This window comes from Mesocricetus auratus, unplaced genomic scaffold (assembly GCF_017639785.1).
Source record: "Mesocricetus auratus isolate SY011 unplaced genomic scaffold, BCM_Maur_2.0 Super-Scaffold_100010, whole genome shotgun sequence".
Classification (NCBI taxonomy): domain Eukaryota; kingdom Metazoa; phylum Chordata; class Mammalia; order Rodentia; family Cricetidae; genus Mesocricetus; species Mesocricetus auratus.
The window spans coordinates 16980005-16998604 of record NW_024429194.1 but is presented as its reverse complement, the minus strand read 5'-3'; the positions used below and the strand labels follow the sequence as shown (position 1 = coordinate 16998604).

General features: G+C 48.7%; 1 protein-coding gene across 1 annotated transcript in view; it reads left to right on the top strand.

Moving 5' to 3' along the window:
* The window catches only part of Sned1 (sushi, nidogen and EGF like domains 1), a 56564-nt gene extending 42726 nt beyond the window's left edge, over positions 1-13838 (top strand). Inside the window, 7 exon segments of the mRNA XM_005077204.4 lie at positions 767-911; positions 984-1066; positions 2264-2362; positions 7658-7774; positions 8290-8377; positions 12817-12899; positions 13491-13838. Of these exon segments, the coding sequence (XP_005077261.1) occupies positions 767-911; positions 984-1066; positions 2264-2362; positions 7658-7774; positions 8290-8377; positions 12817-12899; positions 13491-13516 (641 nt within the window). The 3' untranslated portion in view covers positions 13517-13838.
* Positions 13839-18600: the final 4762 nt, after the last annotated feature.

Sequence of the window (18600 nt, the reverse complement as noted above, 5' to 3'; positions counted from 1 at the left end):
TAACCGCTGAAGATGCGCGCAGGAGACAGGGCCAGACAGTGCTAGTGGCTTGGCAAGGCAGGAAGGAACACCCGGACAGAGACTGGCACAAGCAAAAATCTGGGGTGTGGAAGTTCAGGTAGCCATACTAAGGACCTTAGTCTGTTCCCAAGGGTGACAGGGCACCCTGCTGGGACCCATGGGCATCCCACAGGTCCTTTATTACATTCTCAGGCCTCCCATGAGGTGTGTGAGAAGTTCGAGCAGGGCTGAGCACAGTGAGAAGACAGTGACCACAGCTGTAAATACAGTGTTTATATGCTATGCTAATTCTCAGTCCAACCCTGCCATTCTACCAGCTGGGTTCCAGGCGGCGTACCTGCCAGCTAGAAAGGTCCTGTGAGCCTGTTATTACAACCAAATCAGGGTTAGGATGGGGATAAAGAAGGAAGTCACCTGGCTTGAGAGGCTTCAGGACACTGGAGGAACATGCTGACACACAGACTGTGATCCACAGCCTGGCGTCTGCTTAGCAGGCGAGGACTCTGCCCGGGAGTGGGGGGAGCTGGCCTTCCAGGCTGGTGTATCTGTTGCAGCACAAATGCATGGCCCCAGCTTTAAAAGGATACAGCGGGTGACACAGGCTTCTTGGACAACATGTACATGTACCCCTCTCTGCCCTTGCCTAAGCAGGGCTGGGTGTGACCCTCCACTTTGCTGCAGTAGAGGCAGAGACAGGAACACCAGGTAACCTAGTTGGTGGCTACGCCTCCTTTCCTTTTGGCAGCCTCCAGGGATGGCACCGACAGACGATGGCACCAGGGAGGACACCACCTACGGATGCTCAGAAATAGACCAGCCCCTGTGCGCCTGCCAGAGCTGCGCCTGCTCAATGACCACAGTGCCCCTGAAGCACCAACTCAGCCACCCAGGTACACACGCTAGCCCCAGCCCTGGGTTCCCAAGGCTGTGCTCAACCCATGACCCTCCTACCCTGTCTACAGGTTCTCGGAGCTCATAGACGGAAGAGGAAGAGTGAGTGCCAGGTTTGGTGGTTTGCCCAGCAAATCGGTCACCGTGAGATCACGTGAGTATTGCAAACTTCCCGGCACCAACTTGGAAGTCGATCCTCGTGGCTTCACTGCCCTTGGCCCTGGCATAAAAAAAAATGCTGAAGCCCTTCAAGGCCGGGTTTAAAGACTGCACTAGCAAGTCTTGGCTTCTCCAGCAACCTCAATCCTGTCCGTGTGTGAGATTTTAGACTTTTAGGGTAGCAGGAAAGGTGCCTGCCATCCACAATGGGAGGGTTAACCAGGTAAGGGCACTGCAGGAGTCTGCCTGTGAGAGACCAGGACTTAACCTCATGAGATACTCCAGCTCCATGGAGACTGAAAATGTTTGAGGATGGAGAGCAGAGGGCATGAATGGGGAATGGAGGGGCAGTGGGGAGCAGAGGGACAGGGACAGAAGGACAGCGCCAAGCCTCGTTTGTGAGAGAGGGGGTGTCTGCTGGTGGGCAGGCTGAGCTGTGGAGTGCCAAGGCAGGGAACATCAGACTTGCAGACTAGGGACCAGCTGCAGATGCCTATGGGCAGAGCGAGTTCTGCAGAGATGACTTGCAGCTGGGGCCAAGAGCCCTGACTGCTGAAAAGGGAGAAAAGGCACACCTCCCAGAGAGCAGGGCTTAGGGAGCAGAAAGGAGAAACTAACCCTGGGAAGGAGAGTTCCCGGTCCCACAGCCACTTTAGCCCCAAACAAACACACTGAGACTTACATTAGTTAGAAACTGCTGGCCAGTGCCGTAGGCTTCTTACTGGCTAGCTCTCTCTTAATGATTAACCCATTTCTATTAAGCTAAGTATTGCCACAAGGCATGTTACTCCTTCGGCAGCTACATGGCTTCTCTTCTGCAGCTTCCCTTGACCTTCCTCTCTCTAGTATTCTTTCTTGTCTCGTAGCCCTCTCTATACTTCCTGCCTGGCTACTGGCCAGTCAGTGTTCTAGTCATCAACCAGTAAGAGAAGCACAGATACAGAAGGGCATTCCCTCCATCAGGAAAGAGCCCCACACCTCAGCTGTACGATGAGGCTCCTTAGGAAGCAGCTCCGGGAAAAGTACAAAGCTTGTCTTTGGGAGTGGTGGGAGTTAAGACCCAGCCTCCACGGGCGACCACGGTGCTGGAGCCACAGTGCTCTTTGGCAGTGTGTGGGATCAGTGGGCGGGCCAGCAGGGTTGGGCCTAGGCATGAAGCAAGAACCATGTGGTCACCCTTAGCTTCTCCTAGAACCCACCACTCTGGCGCCACTCAAGAACACAGAGGAAGCTCCTGAGCAGGTCCGCCTAGCCCTCCAGCAATCCAAGAACATCAGCAAGGACACAGAAAGTAAGTCAATTGTTGGGGTGGAGGGGGGGTGCGGCTGTTCTTCATAGCTACCATTGTGAGAAATGCCACAGTGGGAAGTTAGCAGGCACTGTCTCTGCCAAAGGGGCAATTGGGCACCCTATCTGGGACACGTCTCCTGCTTCATAAGAGTGACCAGAGAACAAGGCTAACCCAGGATCTGTCTTGGAAAGACTAGCCCATCCTGCCTCTTTCCAGTAGGCGCCCACACCTTGTCCCTCACCCACTCTGGGGATCCACTTCAGAACGCTCAGCCTCACTTCATAGAAGAGACACTGAGTCAGAAAGGTGAATCTGTGAAGAGCTTCCCACCGGGCAAGCCCTGCCTTGAGGGATGCCCTCCCAAGTGTGGCAGCCTGTAGGACTACTCAGGCTTCACCGTTCTGGTCAGCTGGTTGTCCCCGCATAGCACTGAGTGTGTTTCCAGCACCTCTGGGCAAATAGCTGGCAGCACAGTTGATGCCTGCTTCTTCAACTGTCAGGCTCTTGCTCTGCCCTCCCTCGAGTCCCTCTAGGGATTAGAGTTTCCAGGGGCCCAGAGGTCCTTTCTCCTTCTGAGTCACAGCAGGGACTTAGGTTGTGTTCACCTAGCCTCAAAGAAGACCTGAGTACTTGTGGAAGTGTAACCCTCAAGGTAACCTCACCTGAAAATTCTGCCTTCTGAGGATGCCTGTCCCTAGTAAGGGCAGGTACAGCTCAGAGGTGCATTTGCAAACAGATCCCTGAATTCTCCCCAACCTAGGAGCACCTGTAGCAGCTCGTGATCCCATGCACACAGGGAGGGTGACTGTGCGTGGTACAGCATCGAGGTATAGTTGTCGTAGTTTGTTCTGTGTGAAGACACACTGCTGTTTCTGAGTGGGTAAAACAGACTCACCGGATAATCTGTGTTATGTCAGCCCCTTTAAGTCTTAGATGTCCCTTCATGAAGCCCAAAACAAGAGAGGTGTGGGTTCAGCTTCCTGGGTTCTATCACAAGAGAAATCCAAGGTGGCTGCAAAACTGTCCCCCAGACCACTGTCACCCTACAATGGAGTAAATTCAGTGACAGCACAAGGAAAAAGAATCCTTAATGGCCTTGAGTACAAAATTAGTCACAATCTGTGGTTCGCGTCACAGTCAAGCCATCCCGCTCCGTTTGGCAGTTTGGTTGCCTTGGGTAGTTCTGGAGCCCAGCTCGTGCTTGAGTCTGTCTTGCAGTTCCCCCTCCCTGGACTGCCACTGCAGCCTCCATCCTGCACTCTGGGGCTGTGAGCCCTTAGTCTTGGAGTGGATGGTAGGAGGGAGAATTTTATCACACATCACAACAGAGAGGCTTCTCCTCAAGACACATGCTTTTATCCCAGCTCTCGGTCACCGGAACTGCCAATCGAGTGTCACACATGAATGAGTCCATTCTGGCTGTCTCTTGTGATCCAACATTTTCCCTTCCGTGACTCAGTTCATCCAGCTTAATATCAGTGGCCTGGGTGTGAATTACACACTGTGAGAGCAGTCCTCCCACTTTTACCCCTAAGGAGCCTCAATCCTTCTTTCAATTGTCCTTAGTTCTCTGCATGTTGGCTTTGTCTAGTTCCACAGGGTTCTTGCTTAGAGCAAGCTTCAAAGACCGTGTGTGTCTCCATAAATCTTATCAACCCTTATCACATGTACAGGACACTTTAACTGGTTATAATATGCCAAGTGTGGGGATCCTTTATCCATTGTCATCTGGGGTCCAGTCTCGTTCTTGTTTCCTTGTAGGCCATCTGACCCCTTTCTCTGGAGGAGCTGGACTTTTCTTCCTCACGTAAAAGAGTACCCCCAAAAGGTCCCCAGGAGTCCCTAAAGCAAAGTTAGTGCCCACAAAGGGTGTTTCCTTAGTAAGCAACTTTCCGGGTCAGGGAAGTACCTTCAGACGCAAGGAAGAAGGCAGGTTCCCACAGCAGCCGCCTGGGATGGAGGGACTTCAATGGCAGGAGTGAAAAGCAGGTGCTAACCCTAGACATTATCCCTCTTTCTCCCAAACACCTCACTCCAGCAGGGTTTTTGGACTATTCTGGTTTATCCCCCCTGTATACCAACAGTCAGTATGGTTTCCATCAGAGGGACAGACAGGTACAGTCCCCAAATAACTGCAGGCAAGTAAAAGACTTGAATGACTCTGCTGTATAATTCATCCACGGGTTCACCAGCAGTGCCCTGCCACAGGGTGCAACCGCACCCCACTTAGCACCTGATGCAAAAGAGGTGTGTGTGTGTTTACATGTGTTTATGTATGTGTGTTTATGTATGTAGCCTTTAGTGGTGTTCGTTATACAGTATCAGGGTATAGTGGGCAGCTCCTATTAATCTTCCTAAGTCTCTATCAACTGCAGATTCAGCCCACGAATGACAGAAGTGTCAGCCATGGTCTCCATAGCCCTGGTGGCCCCATGCAGGGAGGGTAGGGTTGATGCTATAAACTCATAGGTTTTCAATACTCTAACACACTCCCTCGTCCTGTAGGGCTGCTGTAAATATCTCTGGGCCATTATGCATAGTGCCTAAAATCCATATGGAAATGCAAGAGACTCAGAATAGCAAAACATTTCTGAAAAGAGGAGATGGGTGGGGAGATCCATGTTCCCCATCTCAAAACATGCTACAGGTGAAACATGACACTGCGTAAGAACAGACATGTGAACGTATGGGACAGAATGGAGAGTCTAGGAATAAACCCACATATCTACCATAAACTGATTCTGACAATGGATCAGGCCCACCCCACAAGGAAAATATGGCCTTCTCAACAAACAGTGGTGGCACACACTGTGTGTCCACACACAAAGGATAAAGCTGGCTGCTACCTCACACCCACATTAACATAGGAGGGCCCCAAGTGTCAGGAGTAAAAACTCTGAAGGAAATGTAGAATCTTAGATCTGGAAGAGGGTTTTTAGCTACACCACCAAAAGTATGAGCCAAAAAAAAAAGATTAATGGGGTTTCATCAAAATTCAGAACTTCTGTATTCAAAGGACATATTAAGAAACTCATGGAATGGGAAGAAATATTTCAAACCATATATCCCTTAAGAAACTTGTATCTAAATTTGCAAAGAATTCCTTTAAATTGAAAGGCAAATGACTCAACTTAAAAATAGGCAAAAGATCTGAACAGATATTTCTCCTAGGAAGATACACAACTTGCCAACACTATCATTTGTCAGGGAACAGAAAACCAAAGCCACAATGAGATGCTCCCTCATACCCACAAGGGTGGGTTGAATTTTTTTAAAAAGTCAGATAATAATCAGCAATGCTGAGATGTGGAGAAATCAGAACCCACAGACCACTTGGATGGGGATACACTAGTAGTTCCTCAAAATAAAACAAGAGTTACCATGTGACCCAGAAACTCTATTAAGAGAAAAATAGCCAAGCATGACAGCTGACAATAGACAATGGCATATCCACTCAATAATGTCATCTGATCCTAAACAAGAATGAGACTGTTACATGGAGGAAACTTGACATGGTATAGTAAATGAGAGAACCCAGGCACCACAGGCCACATGTAACAGGATTCCTTTTCATGGGAATCTAGCACAGGGCTATCTATGGTGATGGGAAGCACTTGGTGACTCCTCAGGACAGAGATGGAGGTATAGGAAATCCAGGTAAAAAACATGGGGATTCTTTCTGAAGTGATGAAAGTATTCAAAAATTGACTGTGAGGGGCTGGTTGGATGCTCTCAGTGGGTAAAGTCACTTGCTGCATAGCCTGACAATCTAAGCTCTATCTCCAGAACACACGTAGTGGAGACAGCTGACTTACACAAGTCTGCTGACCTCCACATATGTGCCATGGCATACGTGTTCACACACATACACTCATGTGACTTTTTAAAGATTGACTCTGGGAGCTGGAGAGATGGCTCAGTGGTTAAGAGCACTTGCTGCTCTTACAAAGGACCCAGGTTAGGTTCCCAGCACACACACAGCAGTTAACAGCAGTCTCATCTGCTCCATGGTATCCAGTGACCTCTGGTGGTCTCTGTGGGCACTGCATGAATATAGTATGTACACACACACACACACACCACACATACACATACACAGAGGCAAAACACTGATACACACAAAATTAAAAAAATAAAATCCTTAAAAATCATTAATAAACAAAAATTGGCAGTGGTAATGGATGTATATCAGTGAGTATGCTAGAAAACAATGAATGTTTTATGATCTATAAAACCTCAGTGAGACTTCTTTGAAGAAATAAAAAGAATGGGAAGGGAAATGAGATTATATTTTTCTTTTTTAATTTTACTTATTTATATTTTATGTATGAGTGTTCTATATGTGTACCTGTGTGCTAGAAAATGGCATCTGATCCTGCTACAGATGGTTGTGAGCCACCATGTGGTTGCTGGGAATTGAACTTAGGTCCTCTGCAAGAACAGCCAAGGCTCTTAATGCCTAAGCCATCTTTCTAGCTCCGAGAATATATTTTTCTTATGTTTAAAAATAAACCAAACTAATAAAGATGGCAAGGGAGGGAGGAACGGGCACAGGGAATGGGACATGAGTGGCTTCTCTGGATACATCTATCTTGTTTGATAATTTTGACTTTAGAACCACAAACTATTTATAAAACAAACAGTCACCAGCAAAGGCTGGAGATGGGAGCAAATGGAGCTGTTTGCTGTGGCGTCTGCTTCGTGCCCACGAGGCACTGGTGCTGTCTGAAATAATGCCATGTGTGCCGTAGGGGAGGAATGCTCACATTCAGGTCATGGGATTGCAAGTGTGGAGAAATAAAACACAAGACTGAGAGGTTAAAAACCCCTCTGTTTTATCTTTGAACCGAAAATATTGGCATAAATCCCTAACTTCACGCAGGGTTTCTTTATACAGCCCAGGCTGGCCTCTAACTTGTGATCCTCCTGCCTCAGCTTCCCAAGTGGGATTACAAGCATATGCCACCATACCTTCCTTGCTTAGTTTTTTTAAAAGCCTAATGTCCTGTTTTTGTTCACTGGAAAGGCTTTAGGCAGGACGGCTCAGGTGGACTGTCAGCTCCAGACATGTTTCCATGAATGCCGGTAAATGGCAATTCAAGACCAAGGCAGGATATAGACTAAGTCCAGCACACACTGTATGAAACATAACAGTCAACAGGACTGTGTTCCCTGACCCAAAAGGCTTCCTAACGACATTTGTCCTGTGCACTGGGCCAGATCATCAGGAGATGCAGCCGGCAGTGCCCCAGGCCTCCCTGGACTCCGAAGCTGACACTGTCTTCCTGTTTCCAGGTGCCCCTGGTGGCTGTTCAGAAGGTGCCTGTCAGAATGGAGGCACCTGTGTGCCAGGGGCCAATGCCCACAGCTGTGACTGCAGGCCTGGGTTCAAAGGCAGACACTGTGAACTTGGTGAGTCACAGCCGGCTACTGGCCTCAGGGCGACTGTCACAAGACTTGGCCCTGGGATGCTGAGCACACAAACTGGCTATTCCCCAGGGCTTCCAGTCTGTGAGATTCCAAGGCAGGGCCCAAAAGAGCCCAGGGAGAAAGGATGGCAGATGTGGGGCCTCAGAGATAGACCCTGGACCACAAGACAGACAGGGAGGTGCAAAGCACTGGTTAAGCCGCCCTGCCTGTAACAGAGCCTAGGAAGCCAGGAACAGGTGATTGCAAGGCAACGTTTTAGAGTCAGATTTGGCCTGGGGACCAAAAGTGTTGGAAGTTCCCACAAAGACACAAAATAACCATGAGGCCACAGGAGCCTTAAGGGAAACCAGCCTGCAGACACTGGGCCCCATACCCAGAAAGTCACAGCTCCCCCGGCTCGCACAGGCTGCAGAGCTCTTCCTCGGGCAAAGCTCTCCCTTGAGAGGCAGAAACAGCCTCCTCCTAAGGACTGGCCTTTCTTTCTCTTTGTGCTATAGCCTGTGAAAAAGTGCCCCGCCCCTGCACACGGCTGTTCTCTGAGACGAAGTCATTTCCTGTCTGGGAAGGGGATGTCTGTCACCATGTGTAAGTCAGCCCTGCCTCTGCCTTTGTGCCCTGGGGTAGGTGTCCTCATTGCCCGAGGAGGGACCGAGACTGCAGACACTGACTTTGACCACTGCCGTCTGGACTACCTGTCCAGCCCATGGAGCTCAGGAGCTGACTGGAGAGAGCACAGGCTGACTCCCATGCATGGAAACCCGTACCCATTTCCAGGACCCGATCTCCTCCCCTTAAAGCCCAGAAATCAAACAGCACATGAGAACGCCAGCCCCAGCTCTACTATTAACCCAGCATGTGTCCGTGGACAAATCACTGCTGCCTCAGTTTCCCCACCTGGTCTAGGGAGGAAGGACTGGGTCACTGTGTCTGAGGGCCTGTTGTGCCCTGTTGTTCCAAGCACTCAGGGAAGCAGGCACTGGTGCTCTAGATAGGGATACCCAGAGCAAGAGTGCATCTTCTACACTGTAGAAGAGATCAGAGAGTGCCCAGGAAGAAAAGGAGAGATGAAAGCCAGGAACAGGGATGGAGGGGACAGGAGTAGGCTTCATGGGAGAGGGACACTGAACAGACACGGAGGAGTAGGGATGTCAGAGAGAGAAGAATGTTCCAGACATCAGCTATATGTGTTATACGGTCCTGCATCAGGTTTGTGTCCAGAGTGACTGAGGAACAACAGAGGCCAACAGAGCAGAGCATGATGGGAAAGCAGAAGAAAGGAGGGTACCTGGGATCTTGGAGTCCCTCAGATGGGCTGTGGCATTTGTTCCTCCGGAACTGCAGAGACCCTGGAGGGCTCTATGCAGAAGGTGACATGTGACCATGGTGTTCAAGCCATTCTAGATATTCCTTGAAAGAGGAGGAAGCAGATAAAAGGATGAAGGGGAAATGACAGAAAGGGTATCCAAGCTTGACGCAGAGCCAGGCTTAGAAAGAGAATAGGCTAAATGTCCTAATCCATGTGGGTTTGGGGAAGCAACCTTGACCACCATTCACCTGGACCCACAATAGCAATCTGATGTTAGTGTGCACCAGCAGAATCCGGTTATACCAGAGCCTGCCTGTGTTAGATGCCCCTGATGTGTGAGAAGTCCTCCATCACCAAATTTTCTATCCCGTTCTTGTAGCCCATACACATCTTTGAAGAGACTCCCCATGGCTAGCGTATAGGTGGGTCTTACTTACATTCAGCCTGACCTGTCGAGCACGTCTTCAGTGTATCTCCATTTACCTGAGTTCCTTGCACACAGCTGCAGTTTTGAATCATCATCAGACTTACTTCCGTTTACAGAATCACAGTTCTGCCAGCCATGTACTGTTATTCAATGCTGAAGGCTTTGCTTTTCCAACACTCATCCTTCCTGTGTGCAATCTAAGATCCCATCTGCTATCAGTCTCCTCCCCTGGAAAACCTAACTGAACATTTCTGAGGACTCAGATCCACAGACGATGGCTCTCGGCTCTCGTTTGTCTGAAAGGTTTTTTCTAAGTCTCACTTTGGGCATAACTATTTGCTAAATGTAGGATCATTGGTTGACAGTTATGACTCTAGTCTCATCGCTTCGGGTTAGAGTTATCGCTGTGACAGCATACTTGGCGTAAGCAATGTAAAGGCCGGGTTTATTTTGGCTCACGGTTGCAGAGGTTTCAGTCCATGATGGCGGAGGTCAGGGTGGAGAGAAGAGCTCACGGCATGGCGGAGAACGCTTGTGCTCCTTGGCTCCCTCCTTTCGCCACTTATGCTGTGTGCTGGCCCCAGTCTGTGGGATGGTGTAGCCACGTCACGACATCCTTCTCTTCTTAGTGCTGTCTGCAAACACCTCAGCACAACCAAGGATGTGCTTGTCCACCCCATGTGCTCGGTGCCATCAAGTTGGCCCTGTCACCACTCCAGTATCTTCTCCACCCTGTGGCTCCTTTTCTATTTCCTCTTTATTCTGGCCAACTCATATGTGTTTCGGTTTGGGTATTGTATATTTTTATTCCCTGAAATGTTTATTTGCTTACTTTTTATTTTGAGATAGAGTCTCTCTTTTGTAGCTCTGCCTATCCTGGAACTTGCTAATGTAGACCAGGCTGACCTCAAACTAACAGAGATCTACCTGCCTCTGCCTCCTGACTAGAATTAAAGGTGTGCGACACCACTCCCAGCCTTCTCTTGAATTTGTTAATCTTGTATTTCTGGGATTTTAGCTTTTGTCAAATCTGCGCCATTATTCATATCTTCTTTGTTCCTCCATTTCTCTTCTCTCCTTCTAGAGTTTAATTATGAATATATTTGACTAATATTGTCCCTCAGATCACTGTAGATCTTTGTGTTGTATTAAAGCATTGTAAATACATGTAAATATATCTATGCTTCCTGTTGGGTAGCTTGTATTGCTCTGTGTTCAATACCACATATCTTTTCTTTTGCATCATCTAGTTTATTATTAATCCAATTCAACAGATTTTATTGCAGATACTTGTTGATGGTTGTTTGGTTAGCTTTTGGGGTTTTGTTATCATTTTCTCAATCTTAAGATTAAACCCAAGTCTGCTCATCAAGCCCTATGCCACTGAGCAACAGTCCAGCACAGACACTGTGTCTTACCATTGCTATAATTCTGTTTAATCTTTCTCTGATCAGCCATTTCTACCTTCATTTTTCTGGTGTTCCCTTCTAGCTTGCTAAGCATATGGGACAACAGACAGCAGATGCTTTAAGGATTTCCTCTCACTTCCAAATTGTTTTCTAGTCAATTATTTTTCTCCAGGTTATATATCATATGTGGCTCCTGTATTTGCTTGGGGGGCACTTTTGTCTTTTGGTTCTTATGATTCTTTGAATGTCATAATTTATCAGATGCTGAACAATATAAATTTCATATTACTAGATTTGTTTGAATTCTTTTCAAGAAAGGTGTTTTTTTTTGTTGTTTTCTGCAGGGCAGGCTTTGATTAGAGTTTGGTGCTTTTGAGGATTTAGAATGGCTTTAGAGAAAACTGCATCTACAGCTAATGTCACTCCCTTCTGTGACACCGCCTTCCTGGAGTCAAACACGATCTTACCACTCCAGGTCCAGCCTAGCTGCTCAGGGCACTGTGTGGGCACAGCTCTCCTTTCATCACAGATTTCCAGACTGTTCCCCATGGAGCTCTCTCCTCTCCAGAACACTCCCTCCACAAACTCCAGCTAGGACTCTGCCTCTCCACTCCAGCCTGCGTCCTTGACACTGTGACCACTGTCCACTCTCAACAAGGGCTCCAGGCTGAATGGCAGCGGCATCTCATGTCTCCCTATTCCCAGGGCATGCAAGTTTTCTGTGGGCTATCTTCTAGCTTCTGAAATAGTTACTCCCTCTATTTCCTCCAGCTCCCTAGGAGCTGGAGCTCAAAGTTAATTCCAGCCCCTCCATTTCCTCACAGTTAGAAGTTCTCCAAAATGTCTTCCCGCACGAGTGCGAGCGGGAGCTTTTCTCCCAGCTCCCTTGTTTTCTTTTCAGTGGGTCAGACATAGAAATTCTAATAGGCCCAAACCCATTCTCATTCCTACTGAATGGTGTGAGAAGGTCTCTGGGTGTGTATCCTACTACACATGAAACCGAGACTTGGAATCAAAAGAGGTTTGCTAGCACAGGCTGATTAATAAATGGGGTGGGCAGGCGTCATGAGGCTTCCTGGTCCATACTGCCTGCCTTTGAAGCTTACAGTCCAGACTTCATGACTGTGTTCTTGAAACATTCATAAAACAGAAGAGCTGGGTGTCCTGATTTGCTTTCTACTGCTGGGACAGAGAACATGACCAAAAGCAACTTGGGGAGGAAAATGCGCATCTTGTACTTTAGGATGTGTTATCAGGGAAAGTCACAGCCAGGAAGAAGCAGGACAGAAACATGGAGTCAGGAACTAAAGGCCAGAAAGACCACGGACAGTGCAGCTTGTTGACTTGCTCCTCGTGGCTCATTCACGCTTTCTTATGCCAGCAGGACGACCTGCCCAAGAGTTATACTAGCCACAGTGGTCGGGACCCTCCCACACAGCCATTAATTAAGAAAAGGTTCCCACACACTCGTCTATAGGCCAGTCTGCTAGAGGCATTTCCTCAGTTAAAGTTCTCTCTTCCCATATGAGCAAATCTTGTGTCAAGCTGACCAAAACCAAATCACTAACCAGCACACTGAGTCCAGACCTCCCCAAGGTCTCAGGCCAAGTGGCCTGACCCCAGTAACGTCCTGTCACTGAAATTTCAATGGTGCCTTTCAACATCATGATGTCAGCATTCATGAAACTGTACCCTGAAATGGATACTTTTTATGCATGCTGTACTCAGTAAAATTAAGTTATGGGACTTTTATGTTAAACTTTACGTATGCCCCCAGTAACACTGTATTCAGAAAATAGTGGTTTCCCTCTGTCCATATGTAGACTGTTAGACACCTCTCTACCCCAGTGTTTGGCTTCACAGAGTTTCCTTGTGACAACAGGTATAAGAAAGTCTACAAAGTTCACCAGGACATTTGCTTTAAAGAGCGTTGTGAGAGCACAAGCCTCAAGAAACCTCAAACAGGTATACCGTGGGGCCAGGCCATATCGTGCATGCAGGTGTGGGTGGATGGGTAAGGGCAGTGATGGGGTGGGCTCAAGCTAGGCTGTTTGCACAGAGAATCGGATGTTCCTGACAGGCCCACGTGTGTAACTGCAAGTCTTAGAAACTCCCCTTACGCTTCACCTGCTCGCACGCATGCTTTCCCCAGCTCAAGGTCGTGACAGGAGTCATTGCTGTTTAGGATCTTACTGAAAGCTACCCTGAGAACATTGTGTTCTCACAATGAGAATCCCCCCTCGGGTGTGTTCCCCAAGAACCAACTGAAGCCACACAGCCTTGCTTTGCAGCATGCCGTCACCTAACTGCCTGACCTAACACTGTCACTTGTGTCTCCCAGAGCAGCTCTTGCTGCTGCACTCTTCCCGCAATGTCAGGTAACTTTCCGCTCAATCCGCAGCTACCACCTTCAGCTGGCGTGTGCACCCAGCGGACCCTGTCAGCGTGTGCGTGGCCTTGGCCGGGCTATATGTGAGGAACAGATAAGGTTGACAGAGGTAGGGCTTAAGGTACACTAGATTCTTTTCGCCAAACCTGTTTTCTTAATTCTTTCAGGAAACAAAGCAACAGTCAAACACTGAAGCAACCCTAAGGCACACTCTCCTTCCTACAAACTCTGCTGAGAACTGGAGACGCCACCACACCAGCACCTGAGCACTGAGGTCCTTCATCAGACACCGACCGCACAAACTCAGCACTGTGCTGTTACAGACCCAGCCAGGAAAGTTCCGAAATCCCCTGACTATAGCCTCTCAGTAGACACAACCTGGTCTGGCCTGGCATATAAATCTGCTTGCAGATGGAAATGAGACTTTATGGGAGAAGGGCAAATCTCTCTCTCTCTCTCTCTCTCTCTCTCTCTCTCTCTCTCTCTCTCTCTCTCTCTCTCTGTGTGTGTGTGTGTGTGTGTGTCTCTCTCCCTCCCTCCCTCCCCCCTCCCTCTCCCTCCCTCCCTCCCTCCCTCTCCCTCTCCCTCTCTCTCTCCCTCCCCCCTCTCCCCTCCCTTCCTCCCTCCCTCCCTCCTTCTCTCTCCCCCCCATCCATCCCTTCCTCCCTCCCTCTCCCCCCCCCCTCTCTCTCTCTCTCTCTCTGCAGACCAGTTAGAGTGAGACACAAGAATCACCTGGCCCCTACAGGGCAGTGGACCTGGGTGGTAGAAGAATCAAGGATGCCAAACACCCTGGGGGTGCTGGGAAGGACCTAAGCAAGAACCCCAGACCCTATGAATGACATTCTACCGGTAGAATAGGGTGGGAGCCTTGTCATGTAACATCCAGGTGACCTTGTGTACAGCCTCTCACTGGGAGAGTTATAGTGGATCCTGGAATTCTAAGCACTAATAACTCTGAAATGAAAGACACTGCCTGTTTGATCCAGCATGCTCCACCCACCTCCCCGTGCATAAACTGTGAGATGTTAGAGGGCATTGGATTTTTTCCCCACAACAGTCTGGAAAATACTGGGTTACTCTGCAGAAACCCTGTATACCCTGGACTCAGCCCCACAGTGACTTCTTATTGATGTAACATCAATTGGGAATGACTGGCTGGCCCGAGACAATTTACTCCTCTCGCTTGGGAGAGCCAGAACAATTCACCCTCCCGGTAGTGGAAGAGAGCCAGGCACTTCAGGATGAGTCACCTTTCTCTTCTACAGTAGAGGACATGGAGAAGAAATGACACTCAAGAACAATAAAGGAGCTCCAGGCGAAGCTCTTCCTAAGAAAATGTGGTCGTGGCAACAGGTAGGACATCGGCACAGACAGGTGGGGCAGGCTGAGAGACGGGCCCGGCAGCAGGGCCTCTGAAACCCTGCACCAAGAGCAGCTGACAACACCCAAATCCTGTCCACTCAACCGCACGGCCTTCTCACCTCAGCCTCCAAGGATGCGCACGCAAAAAACCCTCCAACACTTGTGAGCAGTTCAACCCCAGAGATCAAGAATCCACAATTATTTGGTTTTAAAATATGTATAAGACACTTGAAATATTAAAAATGAGTACCCCCACCATAGCTACGTACTTCATACTGGCTTATAGGACACTTATTCTCTGAGCAACAGGAAAAACAGACAGGAAACACGCGCGCACACACACTCACCAAAACTTACATTCAAGGCTTCCCTGGGAAAAGACCCAGTGCCGTCACCAGAAGAAAGGCAGCAGAGGCCCAGCAGCCTGCTGACTCAAATCGAAAACCACAGCTGAGCCCAGGTGTCCACAGAGGAGACTGTGTTCTCACTTGGATCCCTCTGCATCACAGCCAGCTGGGATTCTGGTGATGCGAGAATGAATACGGGTCCCCTGGGGGACAGTGCATGTTCTGGTAACACTGCCCACCTCAAGAATTCTCAAAGGAAGATGAGGTCCAAAACTTTAACATGACACAAGTTCCTGACTGTGGTGGGTCTCCCCTCAGACCTGTGTCCTCAGGTGTCTAGGAGAGAGACAGCCAGACCCACACTCCTGCAAGGGAAGCACCTGCCACCTTAGGCCAGGCTGTTTTCTGCAACTGTAGCCAGTACCTCTGTGAGTAATGAGTGTGCCAGTTACCTGGGTGAGCAGGCTCCCAGTCAGTGGTGCTTCTCGGTCCTTAGAACCCACTTCCAGACTCCAGTGCCAGAGCAGTGTCCCTTGAGCCCTCAGAACACGGAGAAGAAAAGACCCAGCTTTCACAAAAGATGCAAGCAGGGCCATGTGGGAACAAATGCACTCTACCCTGCTCCTCTCGTTTATGCTGACCTAAAGAAGAAATGCCAATCACTGCTATGAGAGTTTAGACACGTGCTCTACCATTCCTGGGTTGGCAGGGCAGACAAACGCTCAGACAGTGTTTTGGACTTTCAGATAGAATGACCCTTCTGGCAACCACCAAACTTTGCTACTATACTGCCAACATGGTCACAGATGTAGATGGCATGGTTGTATTCCAATAGAACTTCATCCACAAAATCAGGCAGTAGGCCAGAGTTGGCAGGTACCTGGTTTGAGATGATCTAGACCTCCGTCTTCTATAGAGAAAGCCACCTCCTGAATGACAACTCACCATCAAGGCATGAAGACCGCTAACCCTTCGTAGAAGAAAAGCAGTCAAGATCCTTGCTCGGAAAGCTAAGAGATGCATTCACCACAAAGCAGAAGAGCTACTCTGCTCAAATCTGAAGGCAATGCTTAGCAGCGCAGGCCAGGCAGGCTCCAGAAGTGTCCAAGGCTTCTTGTAATCTGTACCTCAAGTAGATGGTGTGGTCTACCAAGACAAACACACTACACAGCATCCTCTGTCCATTCCGCTCTCAACAAGGCTCTAAGCAATCGTCTTCTGGCAATGAGGTCAGAATCAGGAAAGTCAACCACACCTTGATCCCTCAAGAGTGGCACTGACCTGACTGGAAACACAGCACCAAGAACCACATCCTGACCAGAGGCCTCCTGCCCTCCATTCACAAAAACATACTTGGAAGACTAACATTTTATTTTCACTAAAACTTTCTGAGCCTATATAATGCAATTTCTATTTTTTCAGGAAGGTGGAACAGTCATGTCAAAAACTCACTACTGTACCTTAGATACACACTGACTTATCTCCAGAGATCTGGAGAGCCAAAGACAGGGCTCGGAGACCAGATCCACAAACATATATGTCACTTCCATGCGACACTGAGACTTGCCACCATGTCTCCACAGAAGCTACAGCATTAGCAGTGGATGGCAAGACCAAGTGACATCACTGGAAAGGCAGATGAAACCTTTGCACCATGCTAATGACCTCAGGAGCCTCATTCCCAGGCACAAGCTGCCACATTCCCATTTCCAGTTGGAGTCTGTTTCAAACAAGACCCGCCCACTGTGCTGAGTGTGGAGCTGTCGCAGTTAATCATTGCAATGTGTCAGGGTGGAGAAGACTTGTTAGCACTGAGGAAGTGTGCAGCACCCTGAACATGACGCCTCTGCTCTCTCAGACCTTTCTTAAGCAGATTTATGTCCTTCAGAACAGTCACTGTCCACTAGGGAAATGTCAGTGGAATTAGAAAACTGACAAGGTGTGAAGATTTTTTTTGTGTCAAAATGAAGAAGGAATCATGAGTTGTTGGGCTCGTCATTTGCTAGTCAAAATACGGGATGAGCAGACACCTAATTAAGCTCAGGGTTAGGGTTCTATTGAGCCCTGATGGAGTCTGAGGCCAAACATCCTACATGCAGGGCAAGTCTGATACCACAAAGTGGGAGAGAAAGCAGTAAAGAATGAACACCACTGTTCTCAGATAGTTTTGTCCATGGCCAAGACCTGAAAGGAAGCATTCCCCTCCTCCACTGCCCATGGGCTATTAGTGGTAGACAGGATGGCTTGCTGTTGTCTTGCTGTGTGTGGAGAGTCCAACAGACACCCTTGCCAGGAGTAGGCCTGTCTCACACACCTGCCACAGCAGGAGCTCTGATTGAATGGGGGTTGTGGGATGACTGCTTTTCTTTGTGAATGCCCTCCTCTTGGCAATCAGGCTCCCAGTGAAGCCCAAGCCTCCCTTGGTGCTGATTCCTCACAAAATACACCTCAGATTCAGCAAGATCTCTACCTTAGACAGAAATAAATTCCTCAAGTCCATTACAATCCAAATTTGTTATGGTCACATTACTGGGCCAGGTCTTGGGGCAGTTTCTCAGCTTTGACCCTGCAGTGCAACATAGGGTATTTTGCAGTATCCCTGGCTTCTACCCACAATATCACAGGGCCATGACTCACACACACAAAAAAAAACCCCACCTCCGAAGACTGTCAGATATCTTGAGGAACAGGGTCATCACCATGTAAGCACTGGATTCTGTCTATATAGGAAGCACAAAGCCCACATAGAGGTTTCATATGACTATTAAATATCACCAAGTAGGAAAAAAAAAAGCTTTCTGTATCACCAACCCTGTGCAGTTTCCTGAGGAAGGGCCACAGACAACTTTCTAGGAGACCTCAATCCTCTGAGCCTTAGCTCCACCAAACCAGGCCTCTCCTCAGAGCTCACCTCACACCAGTCCCGGTACATCATGTCACTCCGAGACACTCGCCATGCTCCCCAGGGCGGTATCCATGCCAGGGCATCTGAAAGTTTCCTAGAACAAAGTCAGAGCTGGCCTGTGCTCTTCCTTACCTATCACACAGAAGGCGGAAGGGATGTCCATCCAAACCACTCCCCGCCCCTGCAGGGCCAGTTTTGAACCAGCTCATTCTGACTGCACAGGCTGAAGAGTCAAAGATACTAGGCCTCGAAGTGGCTACGAGCCAGGAACCCACATGAAGGCCAGCCTGCCCAAGCAGGAAGGGTCAGCAACTCACAGGTGAGAAATGCTTTGCCAGTCTGAAGACTACGAAAGTCAAGAATACATTACTAACCAACGCCTTTCACTCTGCTGTACACTCAACACATTAGAGGGCCGTGAAAAGTCGGATTAAAAACATGACTATTGTGTGGGAAACCTGCTACTTGTTTTCATGAAATAAAGTGCTATGACATACTACACCTCATGTCACATTCCTGTGATTTTCTACTACTACAAGGAAACACAAAGTGGCCCTTGGGCCGGAAAGCACCCCTTTCTCCACATGATTTTTGGGATTAGCACCAACATATTTCAACAGAGAAAAAGACACCAAACTGGAATGGGTTGCATCCCCTGGA